This window comes from Coloeus monedula, assembly GCF_965178545.1.
Source record: "Coloeus monedula genome assembly, chromosome: 9".
NCBI lineage: Eukaryota > Metazoa > Chordata > Aves > Passeriformes > Corvidae > Coloeus > Coloeus monedula.
In genome coordinates, this window is record NC_138789.1 from 9,433,330 (window position 1) to 9,452,396 (window position 19,067).

Below are 19,067 nucleotides of genomic sequence, written 5' to 3' on the forward strand. Positions count from 1 at the left end.
ACTCCATTTTTCTATGCCTTCATAATAGTGCCAGAAGCTTTTCTAGAATCTGTGCTCACTTTAACTGAAGTACAGGGCTCATTTCCAAAATACATGAGCCAGAAGTCACAAGAAATCACACAAAGTCAAGACAAATAATCTAACAATATTTCAGTACATGTGTAAGCAAAGACTTCACAAAATCACTTCTTTCTGTGTCCTGCAAACTGTGATGGTTCAACCAAGCCCCAGGTATTTGCACACTGTTTCTGGCAAGCACAGTAACTGTACAGATGCTCTGAACATGCATAATGTCTCCGAGACAGCAGAGGTTCTGTGCTGGCTTTATATTTCACACAGGCTCTACAGATGTGTTTAAACATGCACCCATAAGCTAATTCTGGTTAAAATTTCAGGAACTGTAACAATGACATATCCCCTTTTAGATGTTTCTGCAGCAACACCATCTTCCCCCACAGCCCATGGCACATCACAAAAAGTCAGAGCACAGAAGCAAAGGAGGCCCGGACACATTCTTTCATCGAGATGTGCCGAAAGTTTCACATAACAGTGTACTTCTGCTCTTCCTACAGAATTTTTGTATGATTAAGCAAAACTAGGGAAAAGGAGAAGGAAGATGGGAAAGCAGCCAGCTTTCACAGACTTTTGACCAATCCTGAAACTGTACCTACTCAGACATAAGAGGCAATAAAACTGAGTTAGTGTCTCCTGATGCACAGCAGGAGAAACCAAAATTGTCTACATGAAACAGCTGGAGGCACAAAAAAGTAGTTCTAGCACTGTCAGATCCTACTGCAGTTTAGTTTCTCATCCACAGAGCAAAATTCAAAATTCTGCTTCTTTATGACTATGACTTTTAGAAAACAACACAAGACAAACTCTACCCTGCACAGAGGGAAAAAAAAATAAAAAAAGGTTGTCCAAGCCAGTTAATGATGGGAAGCAACATAAATTTACTCTTTCAAACGGTTGAGGTTTCTTCTTCTTTCAACTTTACCTACTATTTCATAGTCGGTAGTAATAAAAAAGAAAAAAATACTTACCACACTTAAACTGACTAAAGCATTCGCCTTTGGCACAGGATGGCTATACAATGATTTTAACAAATCATTTGAGTCATTTTCCTGCAGGGAATATATTTTAAAGGTAGTTAATTATCATATAAAAACTAATTACTATTTACTACACATCAAACTATATATTGACAAAGAGATATAAATATTCAATGACCAAAACAATTGCAATTCATAGTGAAGTATTTAAATATTAAGTATAAAATTCAGGCCAGCTTTGTATCTCATAAAATGATCATATCTGCAAGTTAAGCCATTTGCAACTGAAAACTGGGATACCATGTGTAGCTGGTCTGCACATCCTGGACATCATCTTCCTAAAACTGTTAGCCATGATATAGGTTTATTCAAAATTTTATTAAATATGCCTCATCAAAACACATAAAACAGTTAATAAGGTTTACTAAAATGTACTTGCAGCTACCTGGTTTAACTAGGATCCTTCACTTTGGTCTCTAGAAGGGACATTTACTTGGGAAAGAGAAGTGCTTGGAGGGTTTTCTGGTTTGGGGTTTTCGTTCCATTTAGGTGTTTTGTTCGTGGAGATTAAATTCTTTATGTTGCCAAAGTAAAACCAAAAGCATCAGCTGCAAGCCAAGGCCAACTTTTAAACACATTGCTTTGAGTTTACAGCAAGCTTCTGCCTCTCCCTGTAAGATGATGATGCTGCTACTGGACCCCATATCAGTGAACAAGACTTTTGGGTCTAGCCCTTGGTCAGATGAACAGTACCTGGGCCAGGAGGGAGCAATGTCCTCCCACAGCCTCCTCAGCAACAGGTATGGCACCAGGCAGTGTAACAAACTGCCTCCATGCACTGCTAAAACTTTCCAACCCACCAAAACAGCTCTCAGTACATAAAACAACAAACCCTGCTACCTAAATTGCTTGAAGTAATAAGTGCAATGCCAGCACCACTGATCAAGACAATCCCTATCCCTTTCCCTCAAACACAACCTTAGTAACAATTTTTTCTATTACAGTGAAATAGGGACTAAACCCAAGGTCTAATTATAGCATTTGTAAGACTTACATATATTCCACTTTATTGAAACACACAGCTAACACCAAACCTTCTTATTTATCTTTGTACATAAAGTCTCATCATTCTCCACAGTCCATTTACTATAATGCGTAATTATTGCTTATTCTATACTTCATATATTTTTGAAATGTCAGCTTTTCCAGTCTACAGCATATGACTAAATAGTGATGCTTTTTAAAAAAAATTATAATCTAGTACACTACTATAGTTAAAGCAGAAAGGTATAGCTTTAATGTTCTCAGCAAAGACAGATGCCAGTAGCTCCTTTGCTGTGTAATCCTGGAATACATCTAATTGCTCATGAATATGCAAACTAAATTATCACGATTCTTTACCAAATGCTGTAAGTAATTTTGTCTTGTTACTTGAGATGTCAGAATTACGAGAGGTAGTTTTTAGTTAATATGAAGGGTGAAACAGTACATCATCTTTTATACAGTTCTGAACAAAACTGTTTGCAGCTGATAATCAGATAGTTCCAGAGAGCTACAGTTTACAATCAATACGTCATACAGCTCTCCAGTGAGGTGACACTTGCTCACACTTCACACAGGACCTGTTTATGCTGAGACTGACACATTATAAAGGTATATTTTCAGCAGCTTTTTAAGATTAATGTGGGATTCAAGTGACTGTGGAAGCTGTATGTTCAGATTCTTTGAATTTCAGTAGGAGGGGTATAACTTGCTTCTAAATCCTACTAAAACCTTAAAGTTCTAAACAGTATAGAATCCCTTTACAGTATTGCAAATGGTGAGTACTATTTCAAGGAAAATATTTTACACAAAGAACTAGAATATGTAAAATTACCTGTTCTTTAGCTAAATAATCTGCCAGGGTATTTAGGAGCTTGTAGTATACCTCAAACCATGGTAGGTAACTAAAACAGGAGGAAAAAAGTGTTTTAATAAAATATCAATGTGTTTTTCCAGTGCTTATAAAATACTACGATTGATCTGACTTGCACATTTTTATAACATCTCTACATATAAATAAAAAGCATATAAAACCTTTCCCCATTAATTTAATAGCACATCACTGATACGCAGTACAGATAGATGGTTTCTTTATGCTGGACACTTGCATGAAGTTTCATTAACCACAGATTAACTCATAGTACTTACATTTCTTAGTATTTTCAAGGCACCAAAACCACATTTGAAACATTTTCTAATGTCATTCCCACTACTGTAAATTGTTACAGATTTCAGTAGTTATTTGCAATTTTTAAATTCTACATCCTCTTATACCCAGGGGACTGAACAGACCTGCTGCTTGCCTGGAGAACAAAAACCAACTTTGTCTGGGCAGAGCAGGTACCACCTATCTGACAAGTGGTGCAATGCTGTGCAGTAGTACAGATGTTACATTATGTGTAAGAATTTTGGTCTCCCTATAAAGTCATTTTTATAGATTAAATTAACTTCCAAAACTAAAAACATTCCCCAATATTGTAAACACAAACACACTGATAAATCAATACTTAAGAGATTTTAACACAAGTCTGCAGCCCATGAGTGCAATACTCTCACTCAGTTAAACAGAATCCAAGATAAATCAGACATAACTGAAGAGTATGAGAAAAAACCCTCAAACACAGTGGTATCAGTTGCATTTTTGCCATCTGTTGATTGAAGTTATCTTTAACAGTGACATCATCAGCGACCACATGCTACAGAACTTTCCACCATCACTGTTTAAGCTATTAAGTCTGATAAATAGTAACAATATAAATCATGCCTTATTTACAAATAGCACACCTTCTCATGTCTGTTAGAATTTTATCACAAAGAATGTTACTGAATTGGTAATAGTATAGCTAATATTAGTTGTTTGAAATTAGAAGGGGGAGCTGGAAAGGAAATAGAGCCTGAAAGGTTTTTAGAACATTTCATACCCATATGTAACACTACTACAGACTTCATTCTTCAGTGCAGTGTAAATCCACAGACATTCTTCTTAAAGGCTTTAGTGCACACTGCAGACAGACCTTAAATTGCAAATTTATATATTTCAGGAAATATGCTAACTACAACTGAAAAAACCCAGTATGCAGAACCGAAATATTTTCCCTGATAGGGAAAGGAAAGCTGCAGGGGAAACCCTGACTGGTAGAGAAGCTAAGTACTGCTTTGTGCAGGGAGTCCAGTGAAGGGTTATGTTTTCTTTGTAACACCTCTGTTCTCAGTATGTAGCTGGCAAGGTTTTAGAAACAGATCCTGATTCTTAGGGTAAAGAAAAAGCAGAAATCCAAACACAGTTATGGTTAATGCATTTTTCTAGCAATCTTTGCTGTCTTTATAAATGCTTAACTACTGGCTCCTATAAAAACAAAACCAAAACCAAAAAACCTCCCACAGAAATTCATCATGAATTTACTCTTGCCAAGCTGAAGAGACAGAGGCAATGATTTAATGATTTCCTTAAAGCCACCATATTAATGTCTTTATCACACTTTACCATACATTGTGCTGGCTATTAATCAAAACAACACCAACCTCATAATGCTCACAGACATTTTTAATGCTTGGTATTGCTGACAGTGGTTAAGGTGTAACACTATTGCATTTGCATTTCAATATATTTTTGATACAATCATAAAATTTACTGTAGTGCACCTTTGTAAGGTGCTTACAGGTGTGAATGTTCCATGCCCTTGTAAAACACCCACCATATCAGCACCTAAAACACCTGATCTTTGAGCATTCTTTCACCTAGGACTCCTGTTCTATTATCTTCTCAAATCACGTTAACCTGCTGTTACACAGAGAGGCAAACAGAATTGCTCACTGCAGTGTTCAGAGTTTCTGCAAACATCAGAGCTGTGGAACTGCTTCACAGCCCAGAATTACAGCAGGGACTGGGACACTGTCCTAGCATTTTGTCAAAGGCAAGGTACACGGTAGGTGTAAATTGCAAAATATTTTTATAACACTGCACACACAAATGGGTTAGACCACCTAAACGCTTTCCAGTCCCTTGCTATCACATCTGTGTTAACAGTATACACGACCCCAGCATATTTTGCTGTAGAATACTCCAAAATCTCATCTGATCATCTATTTTTGATAATGAACATTTATGAACAGCATTCTACAAAAATAAATTCTCCTACTTCGATGAAATATTAACTATACTTCTTTCCTCTATGCATGATCTCAACTCCCTTATTACTGAGAAAAGAAAAATTAAATGCAATTTTTAAGCATTTAAAAAGGTCAAATTAATTATTTGAAAATAATGAACCCTAACAGAAAGCCCAGGGAGATTTTTCTTTCATACAGCAAGGCATGCTGACCAGAGCACTTGGATAGAAATTTCTTCCCTTAGCAACATCAGGTTGACGATACACTTCCATGTCTTTGTGCAACAAAACCACAAAGAAAAACATCCTACTTGACCATAGTTTACAAAAGTCAATTTCTTTTATGAGCTGAAAGAATGGAAAAATAATTGCTTTAAGCCTTATAACCACAGACACAAGGTTAATATAATTTCAACATGCCTCTTAAACCTGAAAAATTAAGGAAATCAAAACAAGTACTCCATTACATTATATGGCATGAAACCAAAGGCTGCCAGAACCTGTCCTCTGCTTCTTTTCTACATAATCTTTACTTCTTCAATGGTATGGCCTAATTGCAAAAGCTTTTGTCAGTATTTTTAATTACAATGTTCTTCAACAAAATATTACAAAGATCTATTGGAAGCAAAAAAGTTCCCTTTATATTTTTCTTTTATGTATTTGCTAATTGTAATTAATTCAGCATAATAAAGAATCATACTTGTTTTTTCATGAACAATAAAGAGTACATTTGCATGTGTGCATATACAACGCATCTCTGCCTTCAGGAGTAAACACAGTTGTGTTTGTTCATAATAAAGATACCATCAGGTGGTATTTCAGATGCTCAACTCAAAGACCAAGTACAAGCTCTTTGCAATTTGTAAAATCCTCGAGGTTGTCAAGCAACACTTTTGTCCTCTTTTATCATCGGCTAATTTTGGAAGCACGTTTGTTAATAATCCTATTAATTGATTTGGACTACTCTTGTAAACAGATTTATTCACAGATAAACACTGGATGACATAGGCTTTACATCTTTATCCAGTGTATCACATTGGACAAAGAATTGTATGTAGAATCATAGAATCCTGTAGGTTGGAAAAGACCTGTAAGACCACCGAGTCCAACCATCAATTCAGCATTGCCAAATCTACCACTACACTACATCCCAAAGCACCACATCTACAGGCCTTTTAAATCCCTCCGGGGATGGTGAATCCACCACAGCCCCGGGCAGCCTGTTCCAGTGTTCAGCAATGCTTTCTATGAAGAAATTTTTCCTAATATCCAATCTAAACCTCTAATGGTGTAAATTGTGGCCATTTCCTCTTGCCCCACACCTTATTACCCGGGAGAGAGCCCGACTCCCACCTGGCTGTGCCCTCCTTTCAAGTAGTTGTAGAGATCTGTAAGCTCCCCCCCGAGCCTCCTTTTCTCCAGGCTAAACACCCCCAGCTCCCTCAGCTGCTCCTGATCAGACTTGTGCTCCAAACCCTTCCCCAGCTCCATTGCCCTTCTCTGGACACTCTCCAGCATCTCAATGCCCTTCCTGAAGTGATTGGCCCAAAGCCAAACACAGGGTTCAAGGTGCTGCCTGACCAGTGCCCAGTACAGGGGGACAACCCCTGCCCTGGTCCTGCTGCCACACTATTCCTGATCCAGGCCAGGATGCCCTTGGCCTCTTTGGCCACCTGTGCACAGCTGGCTTTTGTTCAGCTGCTTTTGACCAGCAGTCCCAGGTCCTTTTCCATCAGGCAGCTTTCCAGCCACTCTGCCCCAGTCTGGAATGCTGCATGGGGCTGTTGTGGCCCAAGGGCAGCACCTGGCACTTGGCCTTGTTTGCTTGTTTGGCATTTGTGTGTATGACAGCTAAAATCCAGAAGTATTACAGGTAAAGAATCTTCTTAGCTTGTCCTGTTAAAAAATGTTGCAGAATTATTTAATCTTTGCTAGCACAGAACTAGTCTATGTACAGAAAATTCATCCAGCACACAAATGTCCATCAGCATCTATTAGTTGGGTAACTATTTTTTTTCAAGTCAGTAGAGAAACACATTGTCTGAAACACACAGATTTTAAGTAGCTGAATTTGACAGAGGAGACCTGTAATATATTACTCCTCCTAACTCAGAACTAGCACACTAATATGTACTTTAACAACAGATAAAATCAAAATTAAAGTCCATTACCAGAAAAACCTCACCACCATACCTATATTCATAAAATTATTTATTAGCAGTCAGTACATTTCATAATGAATTGTCTTAAGAAAACATCTAAAGGTTATCAGTGAAGCCCCTTCACAGTAGAGAAAGCAGAGGAAAATCAGGGCTTTAATGTCCAATTTTAATGTATTTGGAAGCTTAAATTAATTTCAGTTCTTACACTATAAAACCACTACTGCTTTCTTATTTATTTTTCTTTAATTGTAGCCACTGTCCTTGCATTCCTCAAGTCACAATCAATAACTGTTTGAAAAACAAACATGCAAGACAAACATAGAACAATCTCCAAAAATACACAACAATTTCTCTAAATATTTCTTCCATAATCAAGAGAAACATAAAAGCATAAACAATATTAATAGATACATATTCCCCAATTGAGAGTACAGGGGTCTTTATTTAAAAGTACAGCCCCTGTCTGTCACAAAAGCAAGAGACCAAGACACTTCATGGTTAATTAAAAACATACTTAGCATTTTCTCTTAATCCAAATGAGCCACAAGGCAGGAGCTCAGACTTTCATTCAAAGTCACACACAACCCTTGCTGCCATAAGTAGACTTCCACCTCACCAATGCTTCTACTACAGCTCTGATAAAACTTTTACATTCATGAGTCAAAGGTTAAACAAAGGAGAGGAAATGTTTTCTGTCAAATAGTCAGGTAACCACTAACAGTCCTGAACTATCAGCAGGAATCTAACTTCTAGTAATCAAATAAAACTAAGGAAACTGCCTTTCCGTAGCTAAATGTCTAATGTCTAGGGGCTACTTTTCTGTCTGGAAAATTGACACAAAATGTGTAAAATTGAAACATTCTGCTTCTAAGGGATTTGCCTAAAGGAAGAGTGAAAAAGCTTCAAGCGTGGCTGAACTGAAGAACTACAAAGCCTTACCACATAAACCTGTCTTCCTTATTAGAGCATTTCATTTGGAAACGTAGGTGACAATTTTACAGTCATAAAATTAATGAAATCTAAGACTGAGCATTTTAATGATGCATTTTGTGTTCCTCTGCATACCTAAGGTCAACCTCAGAGTCCATCAACAGTTTCAGGATTTTTAACAAATTATTTGCACTTTGTACTGAAACCATTCAGGTAATTCAAAACCAATTTCATGTAAGCCCAGAAAGTATTATTTCTACTGCAAGCAGCAGTGATACTTAAAAACAAAACCCAGAAGAATTAAGTCTCCTATTATTCAAAAGCGGACATTGAAGTTTCTACTGTGCCACTTCAAACCTCAACTAGCAAAACTATTACCAAAAAATAGGAAAGGTAAACTAGGAGAAAAGATCCAGTATAGGATATTAACTCAACAAGGTATTTTACAATATGCCTATTGTGTATCCCTTGTCTTGCAGGGCTGCATTAGCTCAACAGTTTATTGAGAGGGAGGAGGTGACACAGCAGGAGTCACACCAAGAGCTTCACAAAGCATCCATGCAGCATAAAGAAAAGAACTAAATAAAACTTGTAAAGGAATCACACAGCATTTCTGGAGAATAATCCAAGAGTTATTTTCTCATCTTACTACGGTTTAGCAATTTGAATTCAGCAACTGCAGTCAAGCTCTGCACATTCATTCTAGACAACACAATATCACAATTAAGTTCTTCAAACAAAAATGCCTGAGAAAGCTACCTTGGGAAAATTTTATTTTACTTTATAAACAGAGTATTTGAACAATACATTCTGATTTGAGAGAAAATTTTATTTACAAAATTCATATACATGTGTATATAAAACACAAAAAAACTCCATAAAACTTACAGAAGAATTTTGTATGTACAAGAATATTTTCTGTTTCAAACTATCCAGTTTAAAGCAGGACCATGTGGCTGGAAATTCAGAGATAATTTCCTTTAATTAGTGTTTCAGATGGAGAATGAATTATAGAGCAAAGTCCCATAAACCACAAGACTTTAATCTTACATGCAGCTTTGACTTGCTGGTGTAAAACCCGAGAACAAGCAGCCTGTACTTCAGCTTTCAGTTAAAAATCCCATTCAACAATCGAAATTCCATCTCTTCAGAAGCCCTGGCACAGTTAACACATGGCTTGCTACTGTCCACAAAAGACATGCCCGAGGGAAAAGCTGTGTCCTGTTCCCACTCATCAGCCTGCCTAAATTTCTACAGTTACTTCCTTCCAATCACTTTGACTGGCTTGTTCCTGCTTCTCTTTAGAGATTTTTGGTTACATTTCAGTTCTTTACAACAATTCAATTAATTTTTCTGTATTTGAGTATCTCTAATTGTCTTTCTACAAGCTCAGTCAGTAATCTTATTATATTCCTCTTGTCCAAGGGGATACATCCATGTGCACATGGAGAAGGCAGTTTGACGTGGCATTTCTGTACACCTGCACCTGTGTGCTTAGATAAAAGTCCATGGCTATTGTGCACACACCTGTGATGAACAAGTAGTTTGAATTGCCCATACATCAGCCATCATGTGTATATACACACAGCAAATATCATTTTGTGTTGTTTTGATATATGGACAAAAGTGAGTTTGAACATGCATACACACTCTTTATATATAAAAGACAGCATTCATTTGTTTGGGGGGGGGGGGGGGGGGTTGGTTAATTTAAAAACAATGAGCATGTGCAAGGGAGAGACAGATAAAATGTCAAAAAAAATCTGCTTAGTGAGTCTTCTTTCACTTGGTCACTTCTAATGAATCTTGAGATTCAGAGCAAAAACCAGAGTGGCTACTAGAACATATCAGATGGAAATAGTGATGCATTCCCTCCATCTGAGCCAAACACAACACACACACACATACACACACACTGGAGATAAGCAGACTACCCAGCTACAAGTACAATGCTGTGAAGCTAGTGCTGTTATGCATTCAGCTATGCACTGTAAATTTGAAATTGTCACAATAAAAGCAATAAAGGCAATGCTTTGGATATGGTTCAGTGAAAAATTACAGCTTGCTACTTTTCATTTTCCTACTTATTTCTACGAAGTAACAGACCATTGACTAATCTTTAGCTGATGCACGTCCATGGGGAAATGTTAAAAGAAATATCCAGTTTACACCAGCTGAGAATTTACATCCTTTGTTTTGCAGCACTCCATACAGTATTTAAATGTACTTGAGTGTGCGTAACTGATTAAATGTTGTTACAGCCACACAAGCAATGCAAAAAAAAAAGTGTTTCTAGCCTGATGAGGGAAGAAAAGATCAACTCAGAGAAAAGAGCTAATCCTCACTCTGGGCTTTAACAAGTTATATAAAAAAAAGGTATCATAGAGAAAAGGGGTTAAGTATTATACATTCCAAAAGCCTAAGACTTACATCCTTCTGAAGTATTACTAAAGACATATTTCCAAGATCACAGAAAGCAAATTAATTTCCAGAATAAAATATTTCCCTTTTGCTACTTTCATTATATAGTGGTATTTTTTTTCTTTTCTTTGCCATATTTATAGCAAATACTTCTTTTTAAATTACTTGCCAAAAAACATCCAGTGTAGTGACTTAACATTAGTTTGGCACCTTGACATGCTCCTTCCAATAATTTTAAGAACTACTCTACAAGTCTCTATATTGGCTGGTCCTTTTTTTCCCCTCAGTGTTCATTTACTGATAATTCTTTTATAAGCTGATGTTAGGTTTTTCTCCCTAACTCACATGGTCTATCCTAATGACACCCTCCATTACTACCTGATAACTACTACATGTTATCCAAATACCTGAACACCTGCTTTTCTCCATAAACTTCCTACTCTACTCTCCAAAATTCTCTGCTTCCCCTTTGATGCCAATGCATTTGGCTTCTCCTCTTTTGTGTTTGGAGATTCTCACTTTAAAAGCAATTTTACTTCAATTTTGATCCTCCTATGTGCTGCTGAACTGGATATTCCCATTTCCTCTATGGAGCTTGCAGGCTGCTAGGCTCTTAATTAAAGTTGCAAATTTGTCTTCTCATGAGATCACTCTGACTTTAATTTAATTAAAATGGTTTTAGGACAGCTAAACAACTGGGGGTTTTTGTTACCAAAACAATTGTCTTAAGAGAGAAGAATGAAAAAGGACAGGGAGAAACAAAGTATTTCATTGGGGTCACTCTCCCCAACATCAGCATCTCTTCTGCAACACAACAGCATGCTATTACCTTGTGAATTCTCTGGATCTGGGGTTTCTTATACTAGATATAGTCTGGGCAAAGAACTTGGAAGAGACACCCAAAAATCTCCTTTCCAAGGACAGGAATACAGAATAATGCACTTTATTTTTCAATTGACAGAATGCTTGTCAAAGATCTGATTAGAAAGTAAAAATATCCACATAACAGTGCAAGCCTCTAAGGCTGCAATGTATTGTTCTCTGCTTAAATTTAACATTATTTAAATAAAATGTTTAGCTTCACACATGAATACCATCTTATGGGGCTTGGGGGCACTTTTTATGTGAAAGCAATGGTAACATGGCTGTAGCAAAGCAATACCCTGATAGCAAAGTTAAACACATTGGCAGAGAATTTTTAAAAAATCATTTTATTCTATTTTTTATAGTCACTCATTGACTCAATTTTTCTTGTACCAACTTACCTTAGAATACAGAGGCAGACCTTGCCTCCTGACGTCAAACGGCAGAATCCAAACCTTTGCTTACTTTCAATGTCGGTGAGCACAAAGGTGAAATGCTGTCCTACTTGGTTTTGGGACACCCTGAAAAACCAGATACAGAGAATAAAACCACTATATCACATAAAACATGAGCATTTAAGTCCTTGGTCTCAAGTGTTTTCATGCTCAATCCTCACTATAATCCCCAATACAATTCTATTGTCTGCTTTTCTTTTCCTACTCTTACACAACCTTCTACAGCAGAACCTGCTAGTAGTGATTAACACGTGTCATTTGTGGCTCAATCTTAGATGACCAAACTGAAAATTAGTTCCCAGAGAAGCTGAAAATCATCACAGACCTCAATCTACAAATCAGAGCACAATTTTTTTTTTTTTTCACTTTATCCCTTGGAATATGGGGCAGAGGGGGTTGCTGTGGTTTTTGTTGGTTTTTGTTGGTTTGTTTGGGTTTTTCTAAATCTCCAGCAAAAATAACGTATAGAAAATTTCCCCCCTAGGTAAAAAGAAAGTAGCAGTTGATTAAAGGGCAGGAGAAGCCACATAGGACACAGGGGTTTTATACAGCTTAACACATGCATGACAAAGGTTTAAAGATTAGCTAAGTAGTACCACTACCGAGCCTGTAGAGCCTCTGACTCCTTTCAGTTTGGTTCAGTTCCTCATGAACATAAGTGACTAGGCTGAAACAAAAGACTGTGCTGAACATACAACATAGAAGATGCACTTAGTCCAATATAACCACCATGATAATTAATGGACTTTTTTTTGTTAGGTGATTAAACTCAAATCATTAAAACAAGCACTTTCCTCGGTTGCCTTCAACAGCCTGGAACAATCAAATGCTCTCTTTAAACACTGCAAACACCCAGGGGCTTCTGCTCAGTCCCTCCTTGCTCGGGTTCTGCGTAGCTGGGATGGTGCACAGTGCGCCTGGCACCACAGAGCCATCAATAACCAGGCCTTACTGCTCCCCTGCCAACCGTGCAATTTGCTCTTTCACATCCCTGCACTTTGCTCTTTACTACAGGGAGCAGATTGCCATGAAATGTGTGCTGTGGTTTCATCACCCCTGCGCACCCTGGGGCCGGGGGCTCACACTCAAACTCAGCAGCAGCTGCTCGCTCGGGAGCACTGGAAATACTCCGTGTAGTGACCTCAGCTGCCTCCTGCTCCCACCCGCTCTCTGCTCAGCCACGTCCCACTCTGAGGCTTGGAGCTTCCAGCAGCCATGCCTGGCTTCTCCTTACACCACAAAACACCTGGCAGGGTTAGGCTGGATTCTCTGTGCACCACCGTATTAACACAAATTATTTTTAATGTACTGTGTACATGTATGTCAGGCAAAATGTCTGTACACAGGGTCACTTTAAAAATGAAATTTAAATTATGGTATTTTCTATTAAAAATAGCCCAGCTGAGTTATGAGTTCAGTGGGAAGCATTTCCAGTGCCATCTCACCACCTCCAAATCGCTATCTTCCCTTTGCTTCTTTAAGAGAGGCAACTCCATGTTTTGACAGTCAGTGTAAAAGTAGTCCGACTTGAATCCTGCTTCCCACACAGTTTGGAAAGAGATGTGAGCAGCAAGTCCCAGATTTTTAGTATGAGAACTACTCCAAGGCTACAACTGAATTTCCACAAAAACCCAAAAGTTTGCATTTGGTCCCGTTTGCTTCAAAAGAACAGCTAACAGAAGCCAGTGACCAACCATCTGGACTATGTATTCTGTTCAGTTTAAAATACTGAATAAATTCTGGATTTCTAATTTAAGAGCTCCATTTAAGATGTGCCGGCAGCAAGGATGCCTGTTCTTCTACTCCTCTTCAGCAGAATTAAAACTGACTGTGTGTAAGCCTTACAGAGAAAAACAAATGATAACTGGGGATTTCTACTGATAGATGACCACAACGTATAAATCAGACACATAAAACATCCCAGAAGTGCTAGCACTAGAGTTTTAACACATATATAGCATGTTCCATCATGCAGACAAACACTGGCCACCTGGGGTTTGTGCCTCTCTGTTTCACTGCAGCACATTCAGGTTGTTCCGAAATCAAGCCTCCCCTCCAGAAACAGGCAGCAGCTCCTGGCCCTGCTACTGGACCACAGCATTGATGCCTCTCATGTTTTTCTGAGCATGAAAATCACCACAGATATAATGAAATTATTACATACCAGAATTCCCCCAACAAAATGTTATCTGGACTTTTTGCTGGAGCACAAGATAAAGTAGCCCAGCTGCAAAACCTTTCTGCAGAATGCTGGTCTAGTCAGCTGTTTGAAGAGAGCATGATCTGCTCACTTCAGGTGAGAACAGGCACAAATCGTTCCCAACCAGTGCTGACATTGCCTCGCTCATTCCTCTGCCTTGCTTCTGACTTACTTTCAACTCTTGCCCTGCATGGTTACTTTTAATGTTAGTTCAACAATAATAAATCACTAATAATGAAGAATGTGTGTAAATACATATTAACCCCGCAGACTACAATGGGCTCTTTCAAGGTTATTACAGTTCACTATAGAAATAAAAATAGGTTTTAAAATTTTCTATGTACTTACACAATGCAGAAAAGGCTCTTTAGTACCCATGGAGCAGGTAAAGAATCATTTTAAAGATTTTTGTTTACACTACAGCCATTGCTCAGGCCTCATTTTAAGAGAGACTTAAGAGAGCTGATTAAGGCAGGAACTGAACTCTCCTTCAAACAAAAAACAGTATAGCTAATCACTAAATTTATCCCTTGCTCTCCTTAAAAATTTCTCTTCTTCCAAATTATTTTGTTTAGGATAGAGCAGATGTTTGAAATTATTTTCTCTTCAAATTTTAGAAATTTTTGAAGAGGTTCAAAAAACTTAAGACCTTATACATGGGGATAGATATTTCTGTTTTCTTTTAAAAATAAGTCATAAAGTTACTGGTATTGTTACTTAAAAATGTCATGTACACCATAACTAATATACACAGTTCTGACTGAAGCTTTGGTGACTGCTACCTAAACCTGAAAATTTCACATGTATTACAACTCCCAAACTGTTGAAAAAGCAAACCCCATCAGTCACCCTAATTTCTCAGTAGAATAGAATAGAAAGTGTTTCAAGCAGGAATTTGAAAACCAGATGTTAAGATAGTAGTACAAGCTGATGGAGAGACTGAGGAGACAGTAACACTAGGTTGGGCAGTGTCCTGCAGCTAATTGCTATCCCCAAATCTAAGCTTCAGGAACTATTTTCTTCACTTCCAGGCCCACTCCAGCACCCACAAGTCCACAGCTTAGGCTCCCTGTGTGGAGAGCTCCTCTGTTCCAACCAAACTATCTGATACGAGCTCTGCCTCCCAAAAAACCCAACCCTTTACAATTCAGTAAAAAAAAGGAACATGAGAAAAACTGCAGAAGATATGAAAATGGAGAATGCCACCACCAAGAAAATTCCCACAAATAAAAAGCACAGTTAGCTTATTAATGGGGTCATGTTTTCAAAACAACAGAGGCATTAAAAGAAACCACAACTACTTAGTAAAGAGTCTCACTGGGAGTATTTAAGTTGCAACAGAAGCCTGTCTAGAAGCTCTGTCTCAGGGCCCTGACCATCACACCTGGCCAGAGGTCTATGGGAGCACACAGCGGCTCCCGTGGCGTTCCCAGGTTTCCTCCCAGACGGGTCCACTTCTGCACACACACAGAAACCAAACAACCCCTGTCTGTTTGAAATCAATAGTTACACTCTTCACAGTGCACACTGCAGCCTGTCCTTACACTCGTCTCTCACACATACACTCACTATTACACAAACATGTGCCATAATGCAGTGAGACACAAGATGCAAAGAACTCAATTGTGTGTAACTGCTGCTACATTTCTGAGTTCACAACTCACCTCAAAAACTGCCTACAGTGCCTGAAGGGTACAGGAAAGGGTACAGGTTTATTTATCTTCACCCGTACAGCTTGAAAGACTTTCTTGATTATTCACTTTTCATTCTCAACTATTTCCTCTGAAGGCAAAATTTTTGTGTAAGGTATCTTATAAGTGCCTTTCACAAGATCAGCAAAGCCACTGTTTTGCACTTGTCTTGATCATAATTGTGTTTCTGCACAGACTTTTACCACAAATATCAACAAAAACAGCATTAGCCAGGAACGGGAGAGCGACAGTGATGTCAATCCTGCTATCATTACTCAGTGACCCTAATATGAGTTAAATAACCTGCACATTTATTCCCATACTCAAGTGACATTCTGCTGCTAAGGAGAAATCCTCTACTGTAGAAGCACCATTGATTATTTTCCAAAATCTAACACTTGCTGCGACTGGGTGAGCACCATGGGGGAATTAATGAGGTATATATCACTCTCTCCATGCTGATCCTACAGGCAGTTCCCAAAACGCCTTATCTAAAAGAGGCTTGCATGCTTCACATTCAGCAGGAGAAATGCATCCTGAAAGGGAAAACACTGAGGAATGAGAGGAAGTACTTATGGTGGAGAGAAATGGCAGAGACTCAAAGCACAGATAAAAATGAGGGGTCAAGCAGTGACGTAGCACAACTTCAGACTGAACCTGAAATGGCTCCAAAAGGAACAAGAGAAGTCCTACCCTCACTAGTCATCACCCAACTACATAACTGATGGATGTGGACATCGAGGTATGGACTCTGCAAAGTTACACCTGATTGAGAGGGAAAGTACAAAATACTGCTGAGAAAGAAAAGTGAAGCAAACCATGCAGAATTTGCACAGAGAATTTAAGGAACAAGAGAGGACAAAGTGGTTTTGTCCGAAGCATTATCACGACTTTAGCAAACATTAAAAGGAAATTAAAATCTCTGTCCTCAAATGTTAAATCCTCCTAGACCATGTGAAAAGAAACAAACTGAGTACCAGAGAAAAGGTTCCTTATTCGTAAATACATACATGCAAACTGTTAGAATGTTATACAATTGCACCATTTATTAAACATAAAATAATTTATTCACAAAAAGAGGCATAGGTACTCGGAGGAAATGCTCAAGAACTTCTATGATGTAATTCATTCTTAATCCCTTCAAAATAAAATGTAAACCTTAACTAGAAGTAATGAAATTATGCATTTGTTTTCAATAAAAAATTTTATATAAAACTCAAAGTTTAAGTCATGGTGAAAGAATTTTTTTTTTACACCATTGTGCCTCTTTTGGCTTGACGTTCAGTTTTAATTTAATGGGAGTTAATTCTAGATTTTTAATTACCATTCCCACTATGTACTTTTGATAATTAGAGTGAGTAGTGTACAGTTACTTATAACATCTGCAGAAAGTATGCCTGGTGAGATGATGCAAGCAGCATCCGACAGTGAGAACTAAATCTGGATCTATGATCATTGCAGTACAGTGAATAAAAAAAAATCAAATACATATTCTCATTTATTTCCTTTTTCAATTCCTTAAGTAATTAATATAGGTGAGTTGAAAGAAAATGGGTGATGATGATCTTACTACTATGCTTCAGCTTTCCCCTCTCCATAATTCAAAGAACATAGATTTCCTATTTAAGTTTTACTTAGCTAGATAACAGAATTAACACTCCATTCCCTATAACTCTGCTGTGTAGTAGAAATCCAGAAGCAATCTATGGAACAGAGTCACATTTTTTAAATATCTTGATCAGCAGAATCAGTGGCAGTTATCACTTCTGCACTAGTAATTTCTAGCTCTTAATAGGCTCAGATAATGCTTGAAGTAGCTTATATACATACATAAATATACATATATTACACATATGCATATAAATATACATATATTACAGGTTGAGAAGTTATGCTCTCTGCAGTACAATATGCTCAATAAATGAAATACATATTTTCTATTTCAGTTCAAATGTTTCTGTACAGAAATAGCCACTGAAACTACCTGTAAAATACTTGGTGTGCCCTCTATCATGATCCTATATACAAGTGGAAAACTATATATACACACATAAATATATTCATCAGAGAAGTGAAAATCACATATATGACTAGACAAATACTAAAATGATTGTCACATCTTTAATGTCCAATGGAAAAAAGCCCTGTAAAAGAATTTCCACAATGTTTTTCTCAATCCTTTTCTTTATCACTTCAAATTTCTAAACAAAAATAATTAAACTGGGAAAGCAGAAGACAGCTGGTTTTGTTTAAAAAAATTGGTGCGCCCACGTTAAAGAAAACACTTGAGCTGAGTAGTAAATGGCAAATGCATCATGCAGCCAGTAAGTTGTTCACACAAATAACTTGCCTGTAACAGTCCCCACTCTCCTGAAAGAGCTTCCAGCATTTCTGTCCTTTCCTCCACAATAGCTCTGCCCCTCCTTGTCTGTGCTCTGTTACACTCCCATGATCCCGTGTTGCCTTTGGTTCTTCCTCAAATGCCCCAGAACTCGGCTCCCAGGAATTCGGCTAGGCAGGAAGCTGCGAGTGCAGCACCCGTTCTAAAGACACCACAGCACTGCCTGAGCAGACTGCAGGCCACACTGATCAGCCTTATTCCCCTCAGCAGCATCCCAGCTTCCAGGAACCTCCACTCCCTCTGTCCAGCTCACAAGTCTGATGAAATTTGTAGAAATTTTGCACCTTTGAGAACACTGCTTTACAGTCAAGCATGAGGCCAGCAGTCAAAAACCATATCTGGTGAGGGGGCACAAGAGGTATTAACAAACAAACAACAAACATCCCTTAACTTTTTCCTTTTCGTCCCTTTTTTCTTTGTTTTTTATCCCTTCAGACAATCAGCTAAAATACATACTTAGCTATGCTAAAAATTCATGTATTGCCACAGTTTACTAAGTTCATCCTCCTCATACAGGCAGCTAAGTGCCTTCTGAATGGTTCAAGAGAAATAGTTAAGGTAAGACATGTTATTTAAAAATAATTATTTGCTGCCACTGATTATCTTCTTGCCACTGGATGGCAGCAACAGAACCTCACCTTTTTCTGTTATCCTCAAATTTTATTTCCATTATTCATCTTCATTACCAATTTTAAACAGAATTCTGTACATATCTTAAGCACATTAAAGACTTCAATGCT

The 19,067-nt window shown here is 37.9% G+C and overlaps 1 protein-coding gene across 3 annotated transcripts in view; it reads right to left on the reverse strand.

Moving 5' to 3' along the window:
* The window catches only part of DENND1B (DENN domain containing 1B), a 153,705-nt gene that overhangs the window by 77,029 nt on the left and 57,609 nt on the right, over window positions 1-19,067 (reverse strand). For all 3 annotated transcript variants that reach the window (XM_082287104.1, XM_082287103.1, XM_082287105.1), the window contains 3 exons: window positions 11,982-12,101; window positions 2,929-2,998; window positions 1,044-1,124 (listed from right to left, as the gene is read on the reverse strand). In XM_082287104.1, coding sequence (XP_082143230.1) covers window positions 1,044-1,124; window positions 2,929-2,998; window positions 11,982-12,101 — 271 coding nt within the window. The remainder of the gene's footprint in view (window positions 1-1,043; window positions 1,125-2,928; window positions 2,999-11,981; window positions 12,102-19,067) is intronic.